This window comes from Piliocolobus tephrosceles, chromosome 2 (genome assembly GCF_002776525.5).
Source record: "Piliocolobus tephrosceles isolate RC106 chromosome 2, ASM277652v3, whole genome shotgun sequence".
NCBI classification, from domain to species: domain Eukaryota; kingdom Metazoa; phylum Chordata; class Mammalia; order Primates; family Cercopithecidae; genus Piliocolobus; species Piliocolobus tephrosceles.
The window spans coordinates 31,747,169-31,770,155 of record NC_045435.1 but is presented as its reverse complement, the minus strand read 5'-3'; the positions used below and the strand labels follow the sequence as shown (position 1 = coordinate 31,770,155).

At 38.8% G+C, this 22,987-nt stretch overlaps 1 protein-coding gene across 2 annotated transcripts in view; it reads right to left on the bottom strand.

Annotated features, from left to right (window-relative positions):
• Window positions 1–6,844, bottom strand: part of GAP43 (growth associated protein 43) — a 96,671-nt gene extending 89,827 nt beyond the window's left edge. For both annotated transcript variants that reach the window (XM_023213807.2, XM_023213815.2), the window contains exon 1: window positions 6,635–6,844. Coding sequence is in view for 1 of the 2 variants with exons in the window: in XM_023213815.2 (XP_023069583.1) it covers window positions 6,635–6,664 (30 nt within the window). In the remaining variant the exon portion in view is untranslated. The remainder of the gene's footprint in view (window positions 1–6,634) is intronic.
• Window positions 6,845–22,987: the final 16,143 nt, after the last annotated feature.

The following is a 22,987-nucleotide window of genomic DNA, read 5'->3' as shown; positions in this document are numbered from 1 at the left end:
TAAGCACAGGCCAGCACTACATGCATTTAAAGAAAAAAAAAAATCTTGCTACTCTTAGTTGATTTATTTCATGGATCACACAGATTGATTTACGGTCTATTTGTAATAGTTGTGAAGCAAAGCAGTGAGTGTAAGTACTTGAAGCCTCAAAGGAAGGGCACGTGAAGATCCAGGGTTGTGGTAACCAGAGAGGGTGGGGCTATAATGCTGGTTGTTGGATGAGGAGGACATGGAGGGAAGACAGTGCCAGCTATGAGAGCTCAGAGAAATATAGTCTATAAATGGGTTCATTTTGTAGCTGCTTTTATTAAAAACTGATGGCTGTCATGTCTATCAGCGAATAACAAGAATCACTAATGATCAGTTTCACTTTAAAATTTCATGCCAAGACATTTAAAAAAAAAATCTCCTAGTGATTCTGTCCACTTAGATATGCTATAGCTTGTGAAAATACTATAAACCTGGTTCTATATTGATTTAGCAAACAGATTATTCATGGTTAACATAAGCTATTTTATGTACCATGTATTATGGTAGAGATGAAACAGTAATTATGTTTTCATCCTTTTCCCCAAGAAGCTAACAGTGTGGACCCCAGTATGTGAAAAATAAATGTCAAATAGTGCAATAAGTGATAATAGAGATAGTACAAAGTACAGCATGAGCAAAAACAAGGTAGAAGAAAACTTAATTAGGAAGGTTAAGAATGGCGTCAAAGAGCTAACTCTTACAGGGAAAGTGGGAATATTTCAGTTGGAGAGGGAAGTATAATGTGGGCAGAGAGTAGAGTACAAGCGACGGCACCAAGGCCTGAAATCTTGGCATGGTATCATCAGGTGAAAAAACAAAAAAGGCAAGGGTGGGGGTTGGAGTTTGGCACTAGAAAAGCAGGCAAAACTAGATTGTGTCATTCATGCTGAAGAGTTTATATTTTAACAAGGAAAATAACAAAACCAGATTTGCATCGTGTAAAGATAGCTGCGGTGTTATTTGCAAGGTAAACTAAAGAACAATGTGGTGGTAGAACTCCATGTAGAAAGTTATTGCTTTTGTCTAGATGAGTAGTCATGAAAAGTCTGAGCCAGGTTATTTATATAAACAGGGTAGAAAAGCAGAGGATTTATTCAATCTTTTAAACAAGAATCAAAGGATTTAGAAACGGATATAGGAGTTGAAATAAAATACATTCAGTATTACTCTCAGGTTCCTAGAGCTCTGAGGCTGGATGGACAGTGTCAGAGCAATAAGTGTAGTGAGGAAGATCAAGTGTGATACAAAACAGAAGACACTGAGTTTGGTTTTGTACCTAATAAACTTGAGTGTCTCTGAAATGAAGCACTTAGACCAAGATAACTATGGATCAGAAGCTAAAAACAGGTATCTGGTCTACATATCTGGAAATCACACAGGTGGCTAAAGATTTGGACGTAGATGACATGATGAGATCACCTAGGATTAGTGAGTCAAATGGGAGGAGTGGAATGAATCAAGATTATGATCCAGGAGATCATAGATTTGGGGAGGTGGGTGAAGAGAGCAAGAGAAGCCTATAAGGAGACTGAGCAGGGTCTTATCTGAGAGGGAGAATAAGGAGAGCTATTCATATCATGCAGGCCCAGTAAGGGGACAGTTTCAGGAAGAGGGATGGCCAACACAAAATGCCAAAGAGACATTAAATAAGATGTGCAATGAAGGGTCACTGGATGTGGCATCCTTTCAGAATATGTTTTTCAGTGAAATTATGAAAACCAAAGCCAAATTAAACTAAAAGTAATAGTGAATGGGGAGTGAACAAGAGGAGAAACTGAGGGTGGAGAGTACTTGGAACTTTGTTCTAAAGGGAGAGTGACAGCACTGTAGAGATGGGGACATAGAGTCAGGAGATCTTTTAAGATAGATGAGGCAAAAGCATATTCATAAGCTGTAAGGAAAGGAGCCAGTGCAGCACAAGAAGATGAAATCTCAAGAGAGAGCAGGGCATGAAGGAGTGGGGTTCTAGGGAAAACACGGCGGGGGGAGGAGCAACAGCACAAGCAGAAGGCTCAACTAAGACTAGAAGGAACTCATCTCTAACAGAGAAAAGTAGACATAGCAGGCACTGGATCATCCTGCAAAACTGGGGGCGCTAAGACAAGCCTCACACTGCAAAACTTGGGGAGAAAAAATTTCTTATATTGATCTTTGTTTTCACATCAAGTATGTTTAAGGCCTACAAAAATCCTTAAGGTAAGCAAGGTGTTCATGTTTGTTTGGTTTTTGGTTTTACTCTTCATTCTACAGAAGGAAACTGAAGCCCAAGGTGATGTGATTCATTCAAATCACAGTCAGTAAGTGGCCTCCACTAAGGACTCACAGTATAATATTCTTCCCAACACTTCTGAAAATGTTATGAAGATTTATTACAAAGGTACAAAAGCAACCTGACCACACTTCAGAAATTCAAAAGGGAGTATTCCTGCATGAAATCACTTCTTTGGTTTGCAACAGCCACTGCTTGGTTGCCCTAATGCCTTTATTAATACTAATAGGGAAGTGAATAGTTAAATGCTGCTGTACCTTCTCTTGAGATGACCTGGTTATGTGCATTCTTTGAACTATTAATAGAAGAAGATTTGTCTTACTTTATCAATATGATTGGTTAATATGTATGCTCTATTCTTCCCTGAAAGAACACCAGTAGGCTTCCTTATGGGGCCAGGTAAAAGTCTGAAGTCTGTGGATTAATTCAGCCCCAGGCATAACACTGGCAATTTCACTGACAGAGGCAAAGGAGACCCCAAACCACTCTCCCTCTCAGTGAACAGGAGTACTGCCCTTTAGCGTGAAACATCAAAGGAGGGTTCTGTAGTTTTGCCAGCTCAGCAAGAAAGAAAATTAACTGCATTTTCTTATTCCAGTTGCCTCAGCATGGGTTGGTAGGGGAGGGGGTGGGGAAAGAGAGTTACACAGACTCTGTCAGCAGGAGAGATCAGGGCTCATTGTGTATGCACCCTGGCCTGGGTTAGAAGGAATTATAGAGTCACCAGAAATGAACACTTTCTAGACTCACCATGAATTTTCTAAGGTTCTCTGCAAGTCCAGATAGTTTGGCAAAAAAAAAAAAAAAAAAAAAAAAAGAAGAAGAAGAAGAAAGAAAGAAAGAGAGAGAGAGAGAGAGAAAGAAAGGAAATGCCCTTCAAATGTTTTTTCTGTTTAAATTTGGAAACCTGTGGTGAAAATCACTATTTAAAAAAAAAAAAAAAAAGAACGAGAAGCTTCAATTATATTAAATAAAATGGTTCAGTTTAATTAATTCACTAAGTCCCTGGGTGACACTGGGTGTGGCTCAGAGAGATTTGGGAGGAATCCAATTTATCACTAGGAAGAATCGCCTGCACCAAGCAGCAAGGCAGTATCCTTCCATACCTTCCCAACACTGCAAGGAAAAGGCACAGAGAGGTTGGAATTCTAAACCACAGATCACACTCTCAGAGAAAAGATTTATTTGTTGCATAAGGGAAAAAGCAGATGTTGGCATGGATGGGGGGCTGGGGAGTAGAGGGACTACTTGCTTGCATGAAATTCTTTACACTTCAATTACAAACTAAAGTCATTATTTTTCAACAAAAGAAACACCTCATAGTTTTCTTGCTTTGTAGACATAGCTCACACCTTGCCAAGTTTTTAATCATCTGCAATACACGTGGCAATTAAGCTATTTAAAGTAAACCCCAAGATATTTGAATATCATAAGGCAATACAATCTTAGGGATTCTTTTATTTTATTCCTCCTTTGCCAACTCCTTTACCATATTCTCATCTCTACCCCATTCTTATTCTCTTCTTCCTGCTATAATAATCTACAGTGATAACTAATGGCTAATATAGATCATTTGTGCTTTCTTCTCACCCACTGGCAATGTATTCCAACTTAGAAATCCAAGGTTGCTTCTTTATGCCGCTCAAGTGGAAGAGGAAGGAAGTGCAAGCCCTTCAGCCCCCTCCCACGTTTCTGCTGGATTTTATGGGTGTGGCAGAGCTTAGACCTTTGCAGGTTTTTGCCCTTGTTTTATTCCCTGTTAAGTACTAAGATGATGAATAGATGCCAGCAGAAGGATGGACACCACTGGATTTTGTCATAAATGATATAGAGTTTCATCCACAAGCAGGCAACCTGCGTGAGACTTAAGTACTCATGCTACATAAATGCCAGTGAGTGTAGTGTGAGCCCACGCCCTGAATACACCATTTCCTGTAGTCTGATTGAATGGTATCCTAAATACTGGCTAATGTGAATGATACACAACAGTGGTATATAAGAGACATGAGCATTTCACACAGAAGTACACATTTATAAAATGCATGAGCAAAACAGGACAATTTCTATACCTTTAATTTTCTCTTGAATCTAAATGATGCTAAAACACAGGGAGGCATGTGAAACCACACTTACACATGCAACTGTAGCATATGAAGTATGTGGATGCTGTATGCATTTACATGAGAATTTCTGCAACTCTAAACACACAATTTCATCTTCATCACTTTGCATATCAGAGTAAATGCTTGAGGCTGTTGCTGAGATAGAGCCACAGGGAAGGCAGTTGTCTTCATTTTGGGAAGGGAATTCCTTTAGCCCTAATTCCTTTTCTAAAAATCATACATGATTTCCTTTATTAAAGGAGATGTATGTATACTCACATGTGTACACATAGGGTGAGAACAAATTTTGAACCTGAATATTTTTCTTTCCAAAATCAAAGCTTTTTAAGTGGATAGCTTTGGCTTACTTAGTGCTCTACCTTCCTAAATTTTATTTCCCCAGCTCACCAGTGAAATAACCTCGGGACTTTTCTTTGACAGTGTTCTTAACCCAGACACCTGTATTTATTACATTTATATATTAAAATGAAGGAGGACACGGAGAGAAAATGCCCTGGTTTGATAAAATGAACCAATGGAAGCATCAAACTCTGTAACCATAGGGCAGTTTCAGGAGATGCTGCAAATACTCTCCCCCACTCAATCCCCCACTATCCGACATTTCCCCCAAATAGCCCCACACAATCCAGGATGTCTGCTACTTTATTTATTTATTTATTTATTTATTTATTTATTTATTTATTTATGCCAAACCTCTACTCCCATTGCTCTGACATTCCGCTCATTCTGCTTCAGTCTCCCTTCCTCTTCCTGCTCCTTCTCCTTCATCCTCACTCCCCACCCTTCCTTCCAGGGCGCTGGCTAAATGTGCTAAGCTGGCAGGCTGTTTCTTCTCCACTCTCTTCCACCCCCTTCGGATTCAGAGAGTATTACAAATTGCCCAATTTCCAATACCTGCACTGGAAATTATACCCAAATTCCATCTCTCGCACCCCACCCCTAAGGCAATCAGTCTGCAAAGGGCTTCTTTGACCAAGATTGCCCCCCCACCACACCCCCACCCCCACCACAGTCAAGCACACGCACACACTCACCCATATCCCACACCCATTTTTCTCCTTAACCTTCGCCAAAATCACTCAAATGCATTCCAACAAATGTTTGAAAGCTTCTTTTGGAGACTGTCATGGCATGGTCGGTTGCTGCGGAATACCACACTCGTCATTCCTTCCCACTCTCACCCCAGTCAAGTTTCTAAAATGTCTTTCAAGAAATAAACGAGCAATTGAAATGGCTGTAAAACCTGGGCAGTGGGGGAGGGAAGGAGGGGCTCTGATTCTTGCTAATCTTGGATGTGTCCCTCTTCCTGATGAAAATGAGTCACCATACTTATTATCCAGGATGTTAGCCTGTCTCTGGTCACTGACAATCCCAGGAAAGCAGCAAGGGAAGGGGAGAAGAGAAAAGACCTGGTTTCCAACAGGTAACACCCGGCTGTCTTTCCCATCCCATCGGAGCTCCTAGGGGCGTGGTCCACCCTCTCCTCCGACCAGCTGGTGCACAATCGGCTGCTGATCTTAAGGAAGGGGATTTTCCCCTTCTGCATGGCCAATTTCTCCCCCAGCCCCAGTTGTCTTAGCTTCTCTTAAAAAAAAAAAAAAAAAAAAATCTATCAAATCATAGTTTCATTCATTCATTGAAAAATAAATAAATAAATAAATAAATAAATACGACCTGCACGTTTTTCCATAAATACCTGCGCCCCTTCGAAGCTCATGCATGTACGAAATAAGGCATCTTCCGCAGCACATGTGAGAAAATTGTATGACAGAGAGGTAATACTCAGTCCTGCATATTATTTCCTCAACCCTGCTTTTTGCAAATAATATAAAGAATTACCTCCCCATCTTGTGGGTAGAGCCCACATCATCTCCCCCACACCCCTTTCTACGTCCACACCCTCAAGACCAGAGACCTCAAACGCTGAGCATTCACTAATAAGCAAAAAAAAAAAAAAAAAAAAAAAAAAATATTTCTAGCCAAACAGGCATATTTTTTCTACCCTCACCCTAATTAGTAGCAGCATTCCAAAACCAGAGCATGAAAGACAGAAAAGAATAAAAGCTGGGATGCAACCATCAGTTACCATATGCTAAGGAAGCGCGAGCACCATGGCCAGAGCAGAAGCAGTAAAAAAATTGTTTGCCTTTACAGGGAAATACTGTACTCTGGTTATTCCACAACAGCAAGAAGTAAAAATCTTTAGCTCTACCTGTTTGGTTCTTCTCATACAGCACAGCATGGTTGTCTCGTCCCTTGCCTTCTTCCTGCCTTCTCTCCTTTCCTTCTCTCTCTTTCTTATTCCCCCCCTCTCCACCTCTTTTCTGCTCGCTTGCTCACTCGCTCTCTCGCGCTAGCGCGCTCTCTCTCCCTCCCTCCCTGTCTCTCCCTCACACACACCAGGGCAGTTAGCAGCAACTGTAAGGTCCACAGCTATTGCTCATCGCACATGCTCGCTCTCTCTCTCTAGCGCGCTCTCTCTCTGGTGCTCTCTCTCCGCTGTCCTCTCTTCTCTTCCCTCTCTTCTCCTTTTTTCTCCTTCCCCCCAGTATCTGTCTATCTGTCTTTTTCTTCCCTCTCTCTCTGTCTCTTTCTCGGAATTGTTCGCTAGCCTTCAGTGACTAATCACTTCCCCCAGCCCCTACCCCCATTCTAGACAGTCACCCCCTCCCAGTCCCCTGCCAGCCTCATGAATATTTAAACACCTCCAATCTGGACCCAATTACCCACCGACTTTTCCACTGCATTGAGAGGGTAATGGGGTGGGGGCAGAGAAGGATATTCCAGTCAATCCAGGAGATATGATAGAGCATGTTTTAGGGAAGAGGGGCCTGAGGAATCCTTGTATTTCTTTAAGAACTCTTCTTCTCTTTTCCTAGTATTACAAAAGCAAAGAACAACTATTTCTAAAGAGGAATTGCAGTCAGCCCTATACGATATAAGTCATATCTGCCATTACATTTTATGCATAGTTAATAATTGTGGAGGTTAATTTCCCTCAAAAAATGAAATAAGATGTAACTATCATACACTGTTTATATATTCTTCTCAGTATACATCTAACCTGAAATAAATACAAAGCTTAGATACGCACAAGCATATTTTATGTATGTTCCAATATCCTGGAAAAAATCCACATAAATATATTGCATTTTAAACATTCTATGCACTTGAGCTTGGAAATAATAAATAATGTTTAAGAATTGGAATCCATATCTAAAATCACATGGTAGTTTTTTTTTTTCTTTTCTTAATGCACATATACCTGTTTGTAAACTGTGGTTTCTTCTAATTTTACTGAAAAACCTGAGCACATTGAAACAGGTCTGTGTAATATTGATGGTGATCAAAATGATATTTTACAATGTGGGCATGATAGATTAAAGTGAATTCATCTGAGATGAGAAGAAACGATATGTCATGAAGCCTACTTCTTGAATTCCTTCTATGGCCTTTCATAATTTTGGGGGAGGAACATGTGACTCTTAAAGTGTGTATAGCACAATTTTTAGTTATTTATTGTTGAATGAGTTTGAGTGTGTTACTGAAGCTCTTTGCACCTAATTTTCTCATCTTGAAAATGGAGATAATAATGCAAACCTTGCCAACGCGTTTTGAGGACTAAATGATATAACGCATGCAAAGCACAACAGAGTCTCTGTGAGTGTATAGGAGATTTACTCCAGAGACTGTACTTTTCTGAAACTTGGGTGACATTTGCAAGTGAATATCTCAAAGAAGTTTTAAAACTATTTCTTGTTGTTCATTAGTGATGACAAGTACCCCTAATTAAACAGCTCTTATTCTTCACAGTCCCTCCTAGACATAAACCTAGTTAATAAGTGGCAACTAGGCAACTTACTATTAGGCATATTTCAGGATTGCTGAGCTCAATAAATGCTTAGTACATTTTAACATAATTTCAGGTGTATCTATTTCAAAATGAACTATCTCAGACAGGTACCTGGGGATGATGATGGTGATACCCAGGAGATGATACTTCAAATTAGCCTTAATTATTCCTCAGTAGTCTTCCTGAGAATGGCCCGCTTCAGATCCAGCTGACTTGGTCTTTCATTCTTCCAGTTTGCTTCCTACTTTTCATATTTTATGATTAAAAAACAGAATCAGTTTCTGAGTTTAATAATTTTTTAATGTTACAATGAGCCTAGTTTTGAAAGCCCAGCTGCTTTCAGAACAGCCTTCCATGATTTTAAGTGATAGAAGAGGACAAAGAGTGGGTGAGAAATGGTTCCTACCAGAAACATTCCAGTTGCAGATTAGGAACACCCTACCTAGGCTGCTAGTGCCTAAACAGTAATGAAGAGAGGAGGTAGAGAAGGTGGGAATTTGGGATGATGGAGAAGAAATTGCTCCTTTTGGTGTTTAAACAGGATAACTTCATTGATAAGACCATTTCATTAACTGTGTAGCTAAACTTAAACAGTGAGATTAACTCTTTTCCCTTTCAATGTACTCACCTCAGTCATCCCATTTATATTTTTTCCCCTTTATTTATGTGAAGGAAATTTGGAAACAAAGTGGCATAATGAAGTTAAACAAGCTGGGGCTTAAAACTGGGCACAAGCATTGATGAAATTTGTGACTAAATATGTGAAACCACCCAGCTCAGGATCAGCTTCCTCATCAGTTTACATGCATTATTTTATCTAATACTCAAAATGAGGTAGGCACAAGCAGTAATCCCATTTTGATGGGGATGCCAAAGCTAAGGAAAGTTAAGTGCCTTGACTAAGTCACAGAACTAATAAGTAGTAAAGCTAGGACTCTAAAAGGCTCTTAACCACTAGGCTACATCAGTCACCACTCAATAGGCCTCTACTCTTCATTACTTCTGGTCCTTAAGAGATTAAACTACATAGTGGAAGTTTTAATGTTGAAATGAAATCACCTTTCAATGTTGAAATGAAATCAGCAAGATCCATCTTTTAGGCCTGACTCTTACCTCAAGAGCCATGGAGAATAAGCTAATATTTTCATACAATAGAGAGCCCTCCATGTATTTCTGACGAGATGACTGCTCCTTCAACTACCCTCAGGTATCTCAGTGTGTAAGGTTCTCACCATTTTTTGATGCCTTCCGCTGGATGTACTACATTCTGTCAAGGAACCTTTAAAAATTACCTCCCAATTTGGGAGCCTAAGATTCCAAATTTAATTTGCATAACACGGAATCAATTCTAATGCATCTTTTTCCCTAAGCATTGACGGTTATGGGTGGCAAAAGAATAAGGAAGAGAAAGCACAAACTGCTCTGAGCTTTGCAAAAAAATATAAAAAATAAAATAACCGATGTCCCGATTTTTGCCAAGCAACAACACAATAGACCCACGAATCTTTGTACTCTTATAACTAATCCTAGAAAATGCATAGGCTTAAACCCCATGACTAACCCTTTTACAATTTTAGATTAGCAAATTAACTCATAAGACTATCAATTAACTTCCTGACTATAGGTTAGGCAATAATAACAGTCTAGAAAAAGATAAAGAGTGGTAGAGACCAGGTACCAGTTCCACACTCAGATCTCTTTGAAATTTATACTAAGGTGATACTGCTTGTATAATAAACCCAGAAGTCACTGGCCTTTACTAAGGGCTCTGTCAAATAGTTTACCATTTTAGGATTATGGCTGGTACTTGAGAGAAGATAATGTCATCAATTCAGGTAGAAAATATGTTAGTCTTATTTCTCCCTTATTTTTTAATTTTATTTTATTCTGAGACAAGTTTTCACTCTGTCACCCAGGCTGGAGTGCAGTGGTACAAACATAGCTCACCACAACCTTGAAATCCTGGGCTCAAGCAATCTTCTACCTCAACCTTCTGAGTAACTAGAACTAAAAGTACACATCACCACTCCCGGCTAATTTTTTTTTATTTTTTATTTTTGCAGAGACAAGTTCTCATTATGTTGCCTAGACTGGTCTCACACTGCTGGCTTCAAGCAATCCTCTTACCTCGGCCTCCTCTCTTATTTTTTCAGTGCCTAATCTAAGCCTCTTACTTGCTGCATTAGTTTTCTAGCATTGCCGTAACAAAATAGCACAGACTGGGTGGCCTAAACAACAGAAATGTAATTTCTCACAGTTCTGAAGGCTGGAAGTCCAAGATCAGGCTGCTGGCAGAGTTGGTTTCCTCTGAGAGTCCTAAAGGAATGTTCTTTCCAAACCTCTTTCCTGCACTTGCAGCTAGCTGCCCTCTGCTGCCTCTGCGCTTGGCATGGTTGTCCCTCTGTGTGCATGTGCACCCCTGCTGTCTGTCCCTGTGTATCCTAAGCTCTCCTTCATAAGGACACCAATCAAATTGGATTAGGGCCCACACCTATGGCCTCATTTCACCTTAATTTTCTCTTTAAAGGGTCACATTAAAGATCTCCAAATACAGTCACATCTTAAGGTACTGGGAGTTAGGTTTCAACATACGAATTTGCAAATAAGGGGGACATAATTCATCCCAAACACCTGCTGTCTGTGTCCATGCTTGCTGTTTTCACTCATTTAATCTACAGTTTCTATGTTGCAAAAATCATTCTGCCCTCAAGGAAAGTCACACATATATGAAAAGAAAACCAAACACTGTGTGCACAAAATATGATTCAATGTCAAATTGTTTGATAAGCATTCAAAATAGGAAACAAATCACTGTAGACTAAGATGGGCCTTTTGTTTCAGGATTAGGATTTGAATGAATAGAGAAGACGTAGGAGTTTTAGACAAGGGAAAGGGATCACATTAGAAAAGACAAAATGCACAAATAATCACTGCATGATCATGGGACTGGAAGGATACAAAAGTGGGGTAAATTGTAAAAGATACTGGTAAGAGACAATGTTGAAAACATAGGTTAAAACCAGATTAAGAGGGATCTTCAAGATCAGGCTAAGGGGATATGTTGGTTTCCTAGGCCTGCTGTAACAAATTTGGTGGCTTAAAACAGCAGAAAATTACTTTCTCAAATTTCTGAAAACCTGAAGTCTGAAATCAGTTGGCAGGGTTTGTTCCCTCTGGAGGCTCTGAGGGAGGATACCTTCCAGATCTTTCTCTTAGCTTCTGGTGGCTGTGGTCAATCTTTGGTGTTGCTTGTTTTGAAGAAACATCACTCCAATCTCTGCCTTCATCTTCATAAGAACTTCCCCTCTCTGTGTCCCTGTGTCTTTCCCTTTTCTTCATTTTTTTTGAGACAGAGTCTTGCTCTGTCGCTCAGGCTGGAGTACAATGGCAAGATCTTGGTTCATTGCAACTTCTGCCTCCCAGGTTCAAGTGATTTTCCTGCCCTAGCCTCCTGAGTAGCTGACACTACAGACGTGTGCCACCATGGCTGGCTAATTTTTGTATTTTTAGTAGAGTACAAGTTTTGCCATCTTGGCCAGGCTGGTCTCAAACTCCTGACCTCAGGTGATCCACCCACTTTGGCCTCTCAAAGTGCTGGGATTACAGGCATGAACCATTGTGCCCAGCTCCATCTTTCCCTTTTTCAGAAAGACATCTGTCATCAAATTTAGGGCCCTCCCTAAATCCAAGATGATCTCATCTTGAGATCCTTAACTTCATTACAAATTACCTGCAAAGACTTTTTTTTTCCCCAAGTAAGTTCACATTCAGTGGTACCAGAAATTAAGACTTGGACATAGCTTTTTGGGAGACACAAGTCACCTCACTACGAGGTATTAGACCTCAGATTTATGAATGGGGACATTTTAAAGAATGCCTGTGGTAATGTATAGTATAAAATGGTGACAAAGATAAACTGGGGTCCTGTTAAGGAAAACATAGAATTGTTCTAATGCCTATATCTGGGAGGAACCGTGGAAGAAAAAGTGAACTGTCACCTGTTAAGTGTCTAGTATGTTCCATATACCACATATTTTGTGCTTTACGTATTTTGTTTCTTTTATCTCACAGGAGAATATCTAGGAGGGAGAGAAGAATGGAAGAACCAAAAATTGTGCAGAGACTGAACCTAGACAGCCTGGAAAATGAGAATTAAAAAAGTCGGAAAGGGACCTGGTTTTGTGAGAAAGGTGATGAGTCAAGCTTGAAAGTGTTCATTTTATGAAAGCATTGACACATTCAAGAGTAATACAGGATCAGATGGTAAGAAACAAGAGTCAGAATTGTCTTTCTATGGGTCATTGTTGGAGCCATCAAAGGGAATTCATTTTGTGAGCTACAGTGTGCTATAGAAATCAGAGGACCAAAGAATGAACTTTGAGAAATGTTCAGGATTCAGGAACTTAAAGACAGGATCAAGAAAAGAAGCCATCGTCGGGGTAAACTAGAGGTAACAATAGCCTAAAAATGCTTGAGAAAGTTCCTTGCCTTTATCCTCTTAAAATGTCATTTATAAATTCAATTGACTTGTCATTTAAATACCTGCATAAGTAAGTAAACCAGGTGTGATTTTATAAGTATCCATAGTGAGAACTATTCAAGGAATGACACACCTCTTTCCAGAGGAAGGGATCGTTCTACATTGTGCTGTCTCAAGATGTTATTTTTAAACACCCTGAATGGAAATATTGAAATTTCCATTCCATAACCATAACAATAGCTGGTCAGAAAACAATATATCATCAAGACCCAAGATGTGAAGTAGGACAACATGGAGGTGCACTGACATTAAACTAACATCCTCTTACCTAAAAAGTAACAAAACAAAAAACAAAACCAAGAAAACTCCAAATTAAAATCTTTACTTTTCAGTGGTGAGATTCATACAGCACTTGGTTTCCACACGTTCTCAGTTATAGTGGGGCATTTTCTACAGTAGAAGATGCCTCATGTGTGTTTACCAGGTGAAGAAGCAACTGCAGCAGAAATCACAAAATTAGATCCTTGCTCTATACAAATCAAGCTGCAGCAATAATTATATCTAAGAGTGTACTGGGAAATCTTCAATACTCCTATGGACTTTTAAATACTTTTTAACAGCATTCAGGGCTCAGATGACCTTGGTTTGGGGCACATTTCTCAAGGTCTGTTAGCACCAAACCACCCTAAATGTGGATTACTCATGTTTGCCCTGTTCCATGGCTTGGCATCCAGCAGTACAACATTAAATAAAATCTCTCTCAGATAGGAACTTTAGAACTAGGTGTTCAACTACTTGCTGTGAATACACACAGATGGCTCATAGATACCCCAATCTCAAACTAAAACTCAACTTGGCCTCTTGGCTGCCAGCTTGTTCCTTTCCCTGTATTCCCAGTATTATTAAAGCGCCCCATGATTCATCATTCACCCTAGTCAGCATCACCTCCTTCTTCTCCATGACAACCACACTCCACAACCAACCAGTTTTCATTTCCTCCTAAATGTTCTGCCCATCTTTATCTCTGAAATATTCTTTTTTAAGTCTTTCTTCTTCAATTCCTCTAACACAGGCCTTCAGCATTTCTGGCCAAGACTATTGCAATAACATTCTAATTGGTTTTGCTATTTTTGTATTTACCCACCATTTAGTTCTACCTTCAACACTGCACCCAGATGGATCTATCTAAAATGAAAATCAAACAACACCCTTCCCCTTCCTAAAATCCCTCTGTGGATCCCCGTGCCATAATTAGTCTGTCTCAAACTTTCAGCGCACAAAAGAACTGCCTGAGGAACTTGCTAAAAATGCAGATTCTCTGGAGCTCTTTAACAGATCATTGGACTCCGTAGATGGGAGGAAGTGCTCTGAATCTGCAATGCGTATAGTTATCATTTTGGGATAAGGTTAGAACAGTGATACTTGGATCACACTTCGAGAAAGAATGGTCTGAGGGACAAAGCTTAAGCTCGAATTCATGACTCCTGATACTGTTCTGGCAGTATCTTCTACCTCTCCCCATTTTACACTTTATAATGTAATGAAGAAATCGTTCAATGAACACCCCATCTTGTTTCCATTCTTGAAGCAATTCTGTTCCGTATACTTAGAAAAATTCACCCACTTCATATGAGTCTTGAAAACTCAGTAACCAGACAAATAGTAAATTTCCCTGAGCAGCCTTCACTGAACTCCCAGAAGAGACTTGCTCACCTCCTCTGGGTCCCATAACATGCAGGATACAGTATTTTATTGGCACTTACCACACTAATATTATTTACTGTCCTCACTCAGATGTAAGTTTATTGTTTGCAGGGGCCCTCTCTTATTCATCTTTTTACTCCTAGCACCTGGTCTGGTGGCTGGCATATAATAGGTACTCAGCAAATATTTTCTGACTGGACCTGGATTGTTGTTCTGAAATGATGCTGCCAGGCAGAACTTGCCAAAAGCTTCCAGGCAGACATGGCTGCATCTGGTTCCAAGGAGAGGCTTGCCTCTATGATATGATGTCACCATATTAATTAGGTTGATAGCATTTCAGTATATCCTCACTGCCAGGATTCACCCTGCTTCCCGTAGGCAGACAAGATTTCTGAAGCCAAGATCTGGCTGATTTAGGGGATCCTCCAAATCTCCACCCATCTTTCCAGACTTGTCTCAAGTCCTTTCAGAGTTCCTCCTTCCAGCACACCATGGAGGCTGCCTGAATTTCTGAATAGCCAGTATTCCAGAACAAAGAAATCTTAGTGAGGGAGCCCTGTGCTGGTGGCATGGGAAGAGAAGATTCTCGTCTATGTAGCCCATAAGTTAAGACTTAACTTGTCACTCAGCTCCAGAGGAAGTTTATGATTGAGTGAACAAACCTAACTCATGGTTTACTAGTGCATTAAGCAGGTAAGGTGAAAAATTCCATTAAATTACACCAACTTCCACCACCAACACACCATCACAGGCTGAAATCAAAACATTCCATTGGACTTAGTCATTGAAGTAGCCACAGAACTTTTTGCATACCTCTTTTGTATTCCCCTTTCAGTATTGTGACAATTTGTTTACAAGCCTGTATCCTGCCTAAAATGCACATTTCTCGATGGCAAGCACCACGTCTCAATTTTTAAATTTGTTTTACATTTGTTTTTAATTTAAACAATTTAAACACCAATTTGTTGGTGTTTCCAGCAGAGATATATACGGACCTTATCGGACTTAAAGAGTATATGATTTGGAGGGGCCCTTCTTCAAGAAAAAGAATACAAGTTAAGTATGAAATGAATACTTATGTAGACTAAGGAAAGAAATCACAAGTTATCTATTTTTGAACATTGATATCTATCACAAACATCACAACATTCAGAAAAATAAATGTATTACTTTCTTTTTTTAATTTATTTTAATTTTGCATTCTGGGATACATGTGCAGGATGTGCAGGTTTGTTACATAGGTAAAGGTGTGTGCCATGGTGGTTTGCTGCACCTATCAATCCATCACCTAGGTTTTAAGCCTCGCATGCATTCACTATTTATCCTGATCCTCTCCCTCCCACTCCCCTTCTCCCAACAAGCCTCAGTGTGTGTTTTCTCCTTCCTGTTTCTGTGTGTTCTCATTGTTTAGCTCCAAATTATAAGTGAGAACATGCAGTGTTTTGTTTTCTGTTTCTGCATCAGTTTGCTGAGGATAATGGCTTCCAGCTCCATCTATGTCCCTGCAAAGGACATGATCTTGTTCCTTTATATGGATGCATAGTATTCCACAGTGTATATGTATCATGTTTTCTCTATCCAGTCTATCATTGATGGGCATTTGGGTTGATTCCATGTTTTTGCTATTGTGAACAGTGCTGCAATGAACGTACGCATGCATGTATCTTTATAATAGAATGATTTATATTCCTTTGAGTATATGCCTAGTAACGGGACTGCTGGGTCGAATGATATTTCTGGTTCTAGGTCTTTGAGGAATTACCACACTATCTTCCACAATGGTTGAATTGAACTAATTTACATTCCCACCAACAGTGTAAAAGTGTTTCTATTTATCCACGGCCTCACCAGCATCTGTTGTTTCTTGACTTTTTTTTTTTTTTTTTTTTTAAAGAGATGGAGTCTCACTCTGTTGCCCATGCTGGAGCACAGTGGTGTAATCTCGGCTCACTGCAAGCTCTGCCTCCTGGGTTCATGCCATTCTCCTGCCTCAGCCTCCTGAGTAGGTGGGACTACAGGCACCCGCCACCACATCCAGCTAATTTTTTGTATGTTTAGTAGAGACGGGGTTTCATCCTGTTAGCCAGGATGGTCTCAATCTCCTGACCTCATGATCCGCCCACCTTGGCCTCCCCAGGTGCTAGGATTACAGGTGTGAGCCACCACGCCCAGCCTCTTGACTTTTTAATAATTGCCAGTCTGACTGGCATGTGATGGTATCTCATTGTGGTTTTAATTTGTATTTCTCTGATGATCAGTGATGTTGAGCTTTTTTTCATATGTTTGTGGGCCACATAAATGTCTTCTTTTGAGAAGTGTCTGTTCATGTATTTTGCCCACTTTTAATTTTTTTTTTTCTTGTGAATGTATTTATGTTCTTTGTAGATTCTGGATGACCTTTGTTAGATGGGTAGATTGCAAAAATTTTCTCCTATTCTGTTGGCTGTCCACTCTTATGGTAGTTTCTTTTGCTGTGTAACAGCTCTTTAGTTTAATTAGATCCCATTTGTCAATTTTTTGCTTTTATTACAATTGCTTTTGGCAATTACATCATGAAATATTTGCCTGTGCCTATATACTGAATGATATTGTTTAGATTATCTTCTAGGGTTTTTATAGTTTTTGGTTTTACTTTAAGTCTTTAATTCGTCTTGAGTTAATTTTTGTATATGGTGTAAGGAAGGGGTCCAATTTCAATTTTCTGCATATGGCTAGCCAGTTTTCCTAGCCCCATTTGTTAACTGTCTCTGTTTGCAAATGACATGATCCTAAATCTAGAAAACCCCATCCTGTCAGCCCAAAGCTCCTTAAGCTGATAAGCAACTTCAGTGAAGTCTCAGGATACAAAATCAACATGCAAAAATCACTAGCATTTCTATATAGCAACAATAGACAAGCAGAGAGCCAAATCATGAATGAACTCCCATTCACAATTGCTACAAAGAGAATAAAATACCTAGGAATACAGCTAAAAAGGGAAGTGAAAGACCTCTTCAAGGAGAGCTACAAACCATTGCTCAAGGAAATCAGAGAGGACACACAAATACAAAACATTCCATGCTCATGGATAGAAAGAATCAATATGATGAAAACGGCCAGACTGCCCAAGGTAAAATGGCCATACTGCCCAAGGTAATTTATAGATTCAATGCTATTCCCATTAAATTATAATACCATTGACATTTTTCACAGAATTAGAAAGAAACTACTTTAAAATTCACATGTAACCAGAAAAAGAGCCCACGTAGCCAAGACAACCTTAAGTAAAAAGAACAAAGCTGGAGCATTATGCTACCTGACTTCAAACTATACTCCAAAGCTACAGTAACCAAAACAGCATGGTGCTGGTAGAAAAACAAACACATAGACCAATGGAACAGAATAGAGATCTCAGAAATAAGACCACACATCTACAACCATCTGATCTTTGACAAACCTGACAAAAGCAAGCAATGGGGAAAGGGATCCTTATTTAAGAAATGTAATATTTTCTAATAACTGCCTGGCAGATCTCTGTAATAATTTTTTTTCATTTTTAGCTCTCTGCTCTTCAATAACCTCTTTATGTGAAAATGACTTTGTAATATAATTTTTTATGGGAGAATGGAAAGATAATCTAGTATTTCCTCTAAAATAGTTGGATTTGATTTACTTTTGAGAGTTGGGAGTCTTAAAACAGGAGACTTCATGTACAGATGTATTTGTTGTGTAGGGCACTAGCAGTAATACAAAAACACAGGAATTCTGAGAAATTCTATTTCAAACAATTGCTATTGAAAGAGGAAAATATGTATGTTTATAGTTGTATACACATTATCAATTATTTCTGATAAAAATAATTTTGATTTTTATCAGGCTTTGACAAGAACTGAATTATCCCACTCACAATTTGACACAGGTAATGATCAGAAGAATTTCTCCCAGACCAGCTTCTGGCTTCATACATTTCAAACTTTGAGTCTCATCTTTACTATGCATTTCAGGTGCCAGGTGACATATGACATGCTTATATTGTAATTCAACCTCTGGTCCTGCCCTTCTGGTCACAATGCCCAGTGAGTTGGCATATTGCATTACTTGAAGCCATTCCTACACCAGGATGACTGGCAATAACTTAACTCTACATAAAAGTCCCTAGTTGCAACATAAATATATCCTGTTAAACCCAATCTGCTTATAATACCAATACAATTCCTCATCTTAGCTGATTTCCTAAATTTCCCACAGTCACTCAACACAACCTGACCTGAGGGGATATATTGCAGAGGGGAAGTTTAAACAGAAAGAGATAGCAGTCTTAATGGATTGCTATTAAAATATTTTGCTATTTCAAATATTATACAAAAGCAGAACCATGGACACATGGTCCATTCAAGTGAGAAGCTCTGAAGCTTAGGCCACATTAGTTTCTTGGTTAATGTGATTCTGGCCTCTTGGATTGAACACAGAGCTATTGAATCTTCAATAAACAATTAATTATTAAAGAAAAACAGGAGGGAGGGAGAAAGGAAGAGATAATGAAGAAAACTGGAGAATAAGGTAAAAAAAAAGGAGGGAGGAAGGCTAGTTTAGCTAAATTTCAAACACTAGTTTTCAGAATACCAAATTGTTTCAATCTGCTGTGTTATTTTGTTCTGCACAGACTCGGCTAGATTTCTCACCATGTCCACTCATATCCTGCATTTGTCCCACTCTAAATTTTCTTCTGGAATACACATGGTTTGGAGAAATGATAAAACACAGCCTTTCTGGTGGGCTTTAAACATGAAGCTCTCCATTTGGGTTCCATTAAATCTAACTGTCATCACACAGGGTATCAGAGAGGTGTTTTTCTTCAAAACCCATATCCCTAAATGCATCACCTTTTATCTTCTTTTGTCTTATGATACCTCTTTTACTATAATACCTTATGATACCGCTTTCTAAAATACACTATTTTCTACAGACTGGGGAAGTGTTGGGAGGTTTCATATATTACAAAATTTACAGTTGTACAGTAAAATAAATTTCAGATATATAGCATCATTTTACTTAATTTGCTTTCTTGCCTTGGGGCACAGATACATTTCACTGATTTCAACCCTCATTCAAAGAGGGAAGTTTGTTCTGTAATTTAATCCTTTGGGTTTTTGTTCCCTTTCCCCACCCTTCTACAATTCTGTCAAGCCAAAAACTGAGCTTTTTAACTTAACAACCTTGGTCTTTTTATGCCTGAAATCCATCTACCCTTCTCCTTTAAATTAAAATTCTTCATAGTGGAGGTACCAGAAACACACCTAGAATGTCTAATGTAACCCATCCACAGAATTTTCTTGAACAAACTTCTCCATTTTCTCTCCTTAAAGCGCTGGGATAAACATTTGCAATAATCTTCATTTGATCTTCCTTTAAATTGCTTCTAGTACCTATTAGTTACTCCAAAATTATTTTACTGGTTTTCAGTTCTTTACTTCCAAGTTCTCTACATCAAGTTCTCTATTCCTTTGTTCATCTAAAAATCCCAAACTTCTCTAAAATTCAACCAAACACGTCACCATTAAGGCCTTTCAAAATTTTTTGTTGATAGAAAAGGTCCCTCACTGAACTTCTAAGACAATGTTAGCTATCTACAACTGCACTATACAGCTGATTCTTGAACAACAGGGGTTTGAACTGTATGGATTCACTTATACACAGATTTTCTTCCACCTCTGCCAGCCACCCCTGAGAGAGCAAGACTGTTGCTCCTTCTTCCTTATCTTCCTCATCCTATTCAACATGAAGATGATGGGGATAATGATGATTCATTCCACTTAATGAAAAGTAAATATATTTTCTCTTTCTTAAGATTTTTAAATAACATTTTCTTTTCTCTAGCTTACTTTGACTACAATATATACTACATATGCAAAATATATGTTAATTAACTGTTTATGTTATTGATAAAGCTTCTGGTGAACTGCACGGTGTTAGCAATTAAGGTTTAGGGGAGCCAAAGTTATACTAGAATTTTCAGCTGGGTGGGAGGCTAGCACTCCTAATCCTCATGTTGTTCAAGGTTCAACTGTATTTTGATCCATACCATAGTCTCCCTAATCCACATATGAATGTTGAGTATAAGAGGGTGATTTTATACATACATTAATTATATTTTTCATTCATTTCTTTAGACTATACAGCATTGGAAGGTTACAAAATTTTGAAGTTGGAGCTCAAAAACATCTTCTTGTCTATTTTCCTGCCACTAACTAGTTACTCTGAAGTTTTACTTTTTTTTTTAATCAAGGATGTCTCTCATTAGTTTTGTCATTCTCATTCCTAATATCTGATATATTAGGAGTGTCTTTCCTTCATGTTAGCAAATTGTCATCTTTTGGACCTCCATCAGAGTGGATGTGTTTAATGGTCTGAATGACAATGAGGATATGGGCTCCCTCTTAATAAGCTTTGAAAAATTAGCTTCACAGAAATTTATCTCTGCTTAACTTCAATCATTTGCATTGCATGTGCTGAACTTCAAAGATTCCAGGTTAGACAATACCTATAAGATCATCCACACAGCTCCCCATTTGATGTTACCAAATGTTAAAACATCCTGTGCTTGAAGGAAAGCATGTTACTTCCAAAGCTTTTCATTTTTAACTTTTTTTTTTTTTTTTTTTTTTTGAGACGGAGTCTCACTCTGTCGCCCAGGCTGGAGTGCTGTGGCCGGATCTCAGCTCACTGCAAGCTCCGCCTCCCGGGTTCACGCCATTCTCCTGCCTCAGCCTCCCGAGCAGCTGGGACTACAGGCGCCCACCACCTCGCCCGGCTAGTTTTTTTGTATTTTTTAGTAGAGACGGGGTTTCACCGTGTCAGCCAGGATGGTCTCGATCTCCTGACCTCGCGATCCGCCCGTCTCGGCCTCCCAAAGTGCTGGGATTACAGGCTTGAGCCACCGCGCTCGGCCCATTTTTAACTTTTAACAACTGTTGAGATTCTTTCCTATAAAAACTGATGTTTGTCTCCATATAAGGTTCACCTGTTTAGTCCTGTTTGGATGCCTTGGGGCCACCAACAATAATATTACTTTCACATATTATTTCAGCAAGTGGTTTAATACAATTCCTGCATCCTCCCTAAGTCTTCGGTATGCTACACATCTCTTGAACTAGTCTTTATTTTACAAGATTTTGAGTCTCCTCATTTTGGATACTCTCCTATCTTTTTTCAACACACTATAATTTATCTATATCCTTGAAAATGTAGGATCCATAACTAATAATTATATTTGAGGTGAGAAAGGGAGATGGGAAAAGTGAGTAAATCACTGCCATAATTAATATTAAATATTCAATAATATATCACACAACTTTAAGAGCTCTGTTCTGTCTCTCTCTCTCTCTCTCTCTCTCTCTCTCTGTCTCTTTGTGTGTGTGTGTCTCACCATCAGACCAATTAATTGTGAAATTATTAAGTGGTATGGGCTGCTAAATGTTTAACGACTGGCTCTCAGGGGGAAGGAGAAGGTATTATTGGTAACATTTTTCAATTTCCATGATGTAAACATTCCCACCATGACATATTTCAAGCCACCAATGGGCATCATTAAATGCAGAGCTGGAAAACGATGCACAGCATAACATTATATAGTACGTCTACCGTACAGATAAAACAGACATAAATAATCTCAAGAGAATAGATAATAATAATTAAGAAGTGATACATTTTCAGTATTTATCATTGTTTTAATATAATTATTTAATTTTGTGTTCATAAAATTTAATTTGTAATAATGACTGTTTACCAACTGGCTTTCAAAATTCTTGAAAACTTAACAATTGGCTCACAAAAAAATGACCATATTGCCAAAGGCAATCTACAAAGTCAATGCAATTCCCACCAAAATACCACCATCATTCTTCACAGAACTAGAGAAAACAATCCTAAAATTCATATGGAACCAAAAAAGAGCCCACATAGCCAAAGCAAGGCTAAGCAAAAAGAACAAATCTGGAGACATTATGTTACCTGACTTCAAACTATAGTATAAGGTCATAGTCACCAAAATAGGACAGTACTGGTATAAAAATAGGCACATAGACCAATGGAACAGAATAGAGAACCCAGAAATAAAGCCAAATATTCACAGTCAACTGATCTTTGACAAAGCAAACAAAAACATAAACCGAGGAGAGGACACCCTATTTAATAAATGGTGCTAGGATAATTGGCAAGCCACGTGTAGAATGAAACTGGATCCTCATCTCTCACCTTATATAAAAATCAACTCAAGATGGATCAACGACTTAAATCTAAAACCTGAAACCATAAAAATTCTAGAAGATGGCATTGGAAAAACCCTTCTAGACATTGATTCAGGCGAAGACTTCATGGCCAAGAACTCAAAAGCAAAGGCAACAAAAACAAAGATAAATAGATGGGACTTAAACTAAAAAGCTTCTGCAGAACAAAAGAAATAATCAAAGGAGTAAACAGACAACCCACAGAGTGGAAGAAAATCTTTGCTATCTACACATCTGACAAATGACTAATATCCAGAATCTACA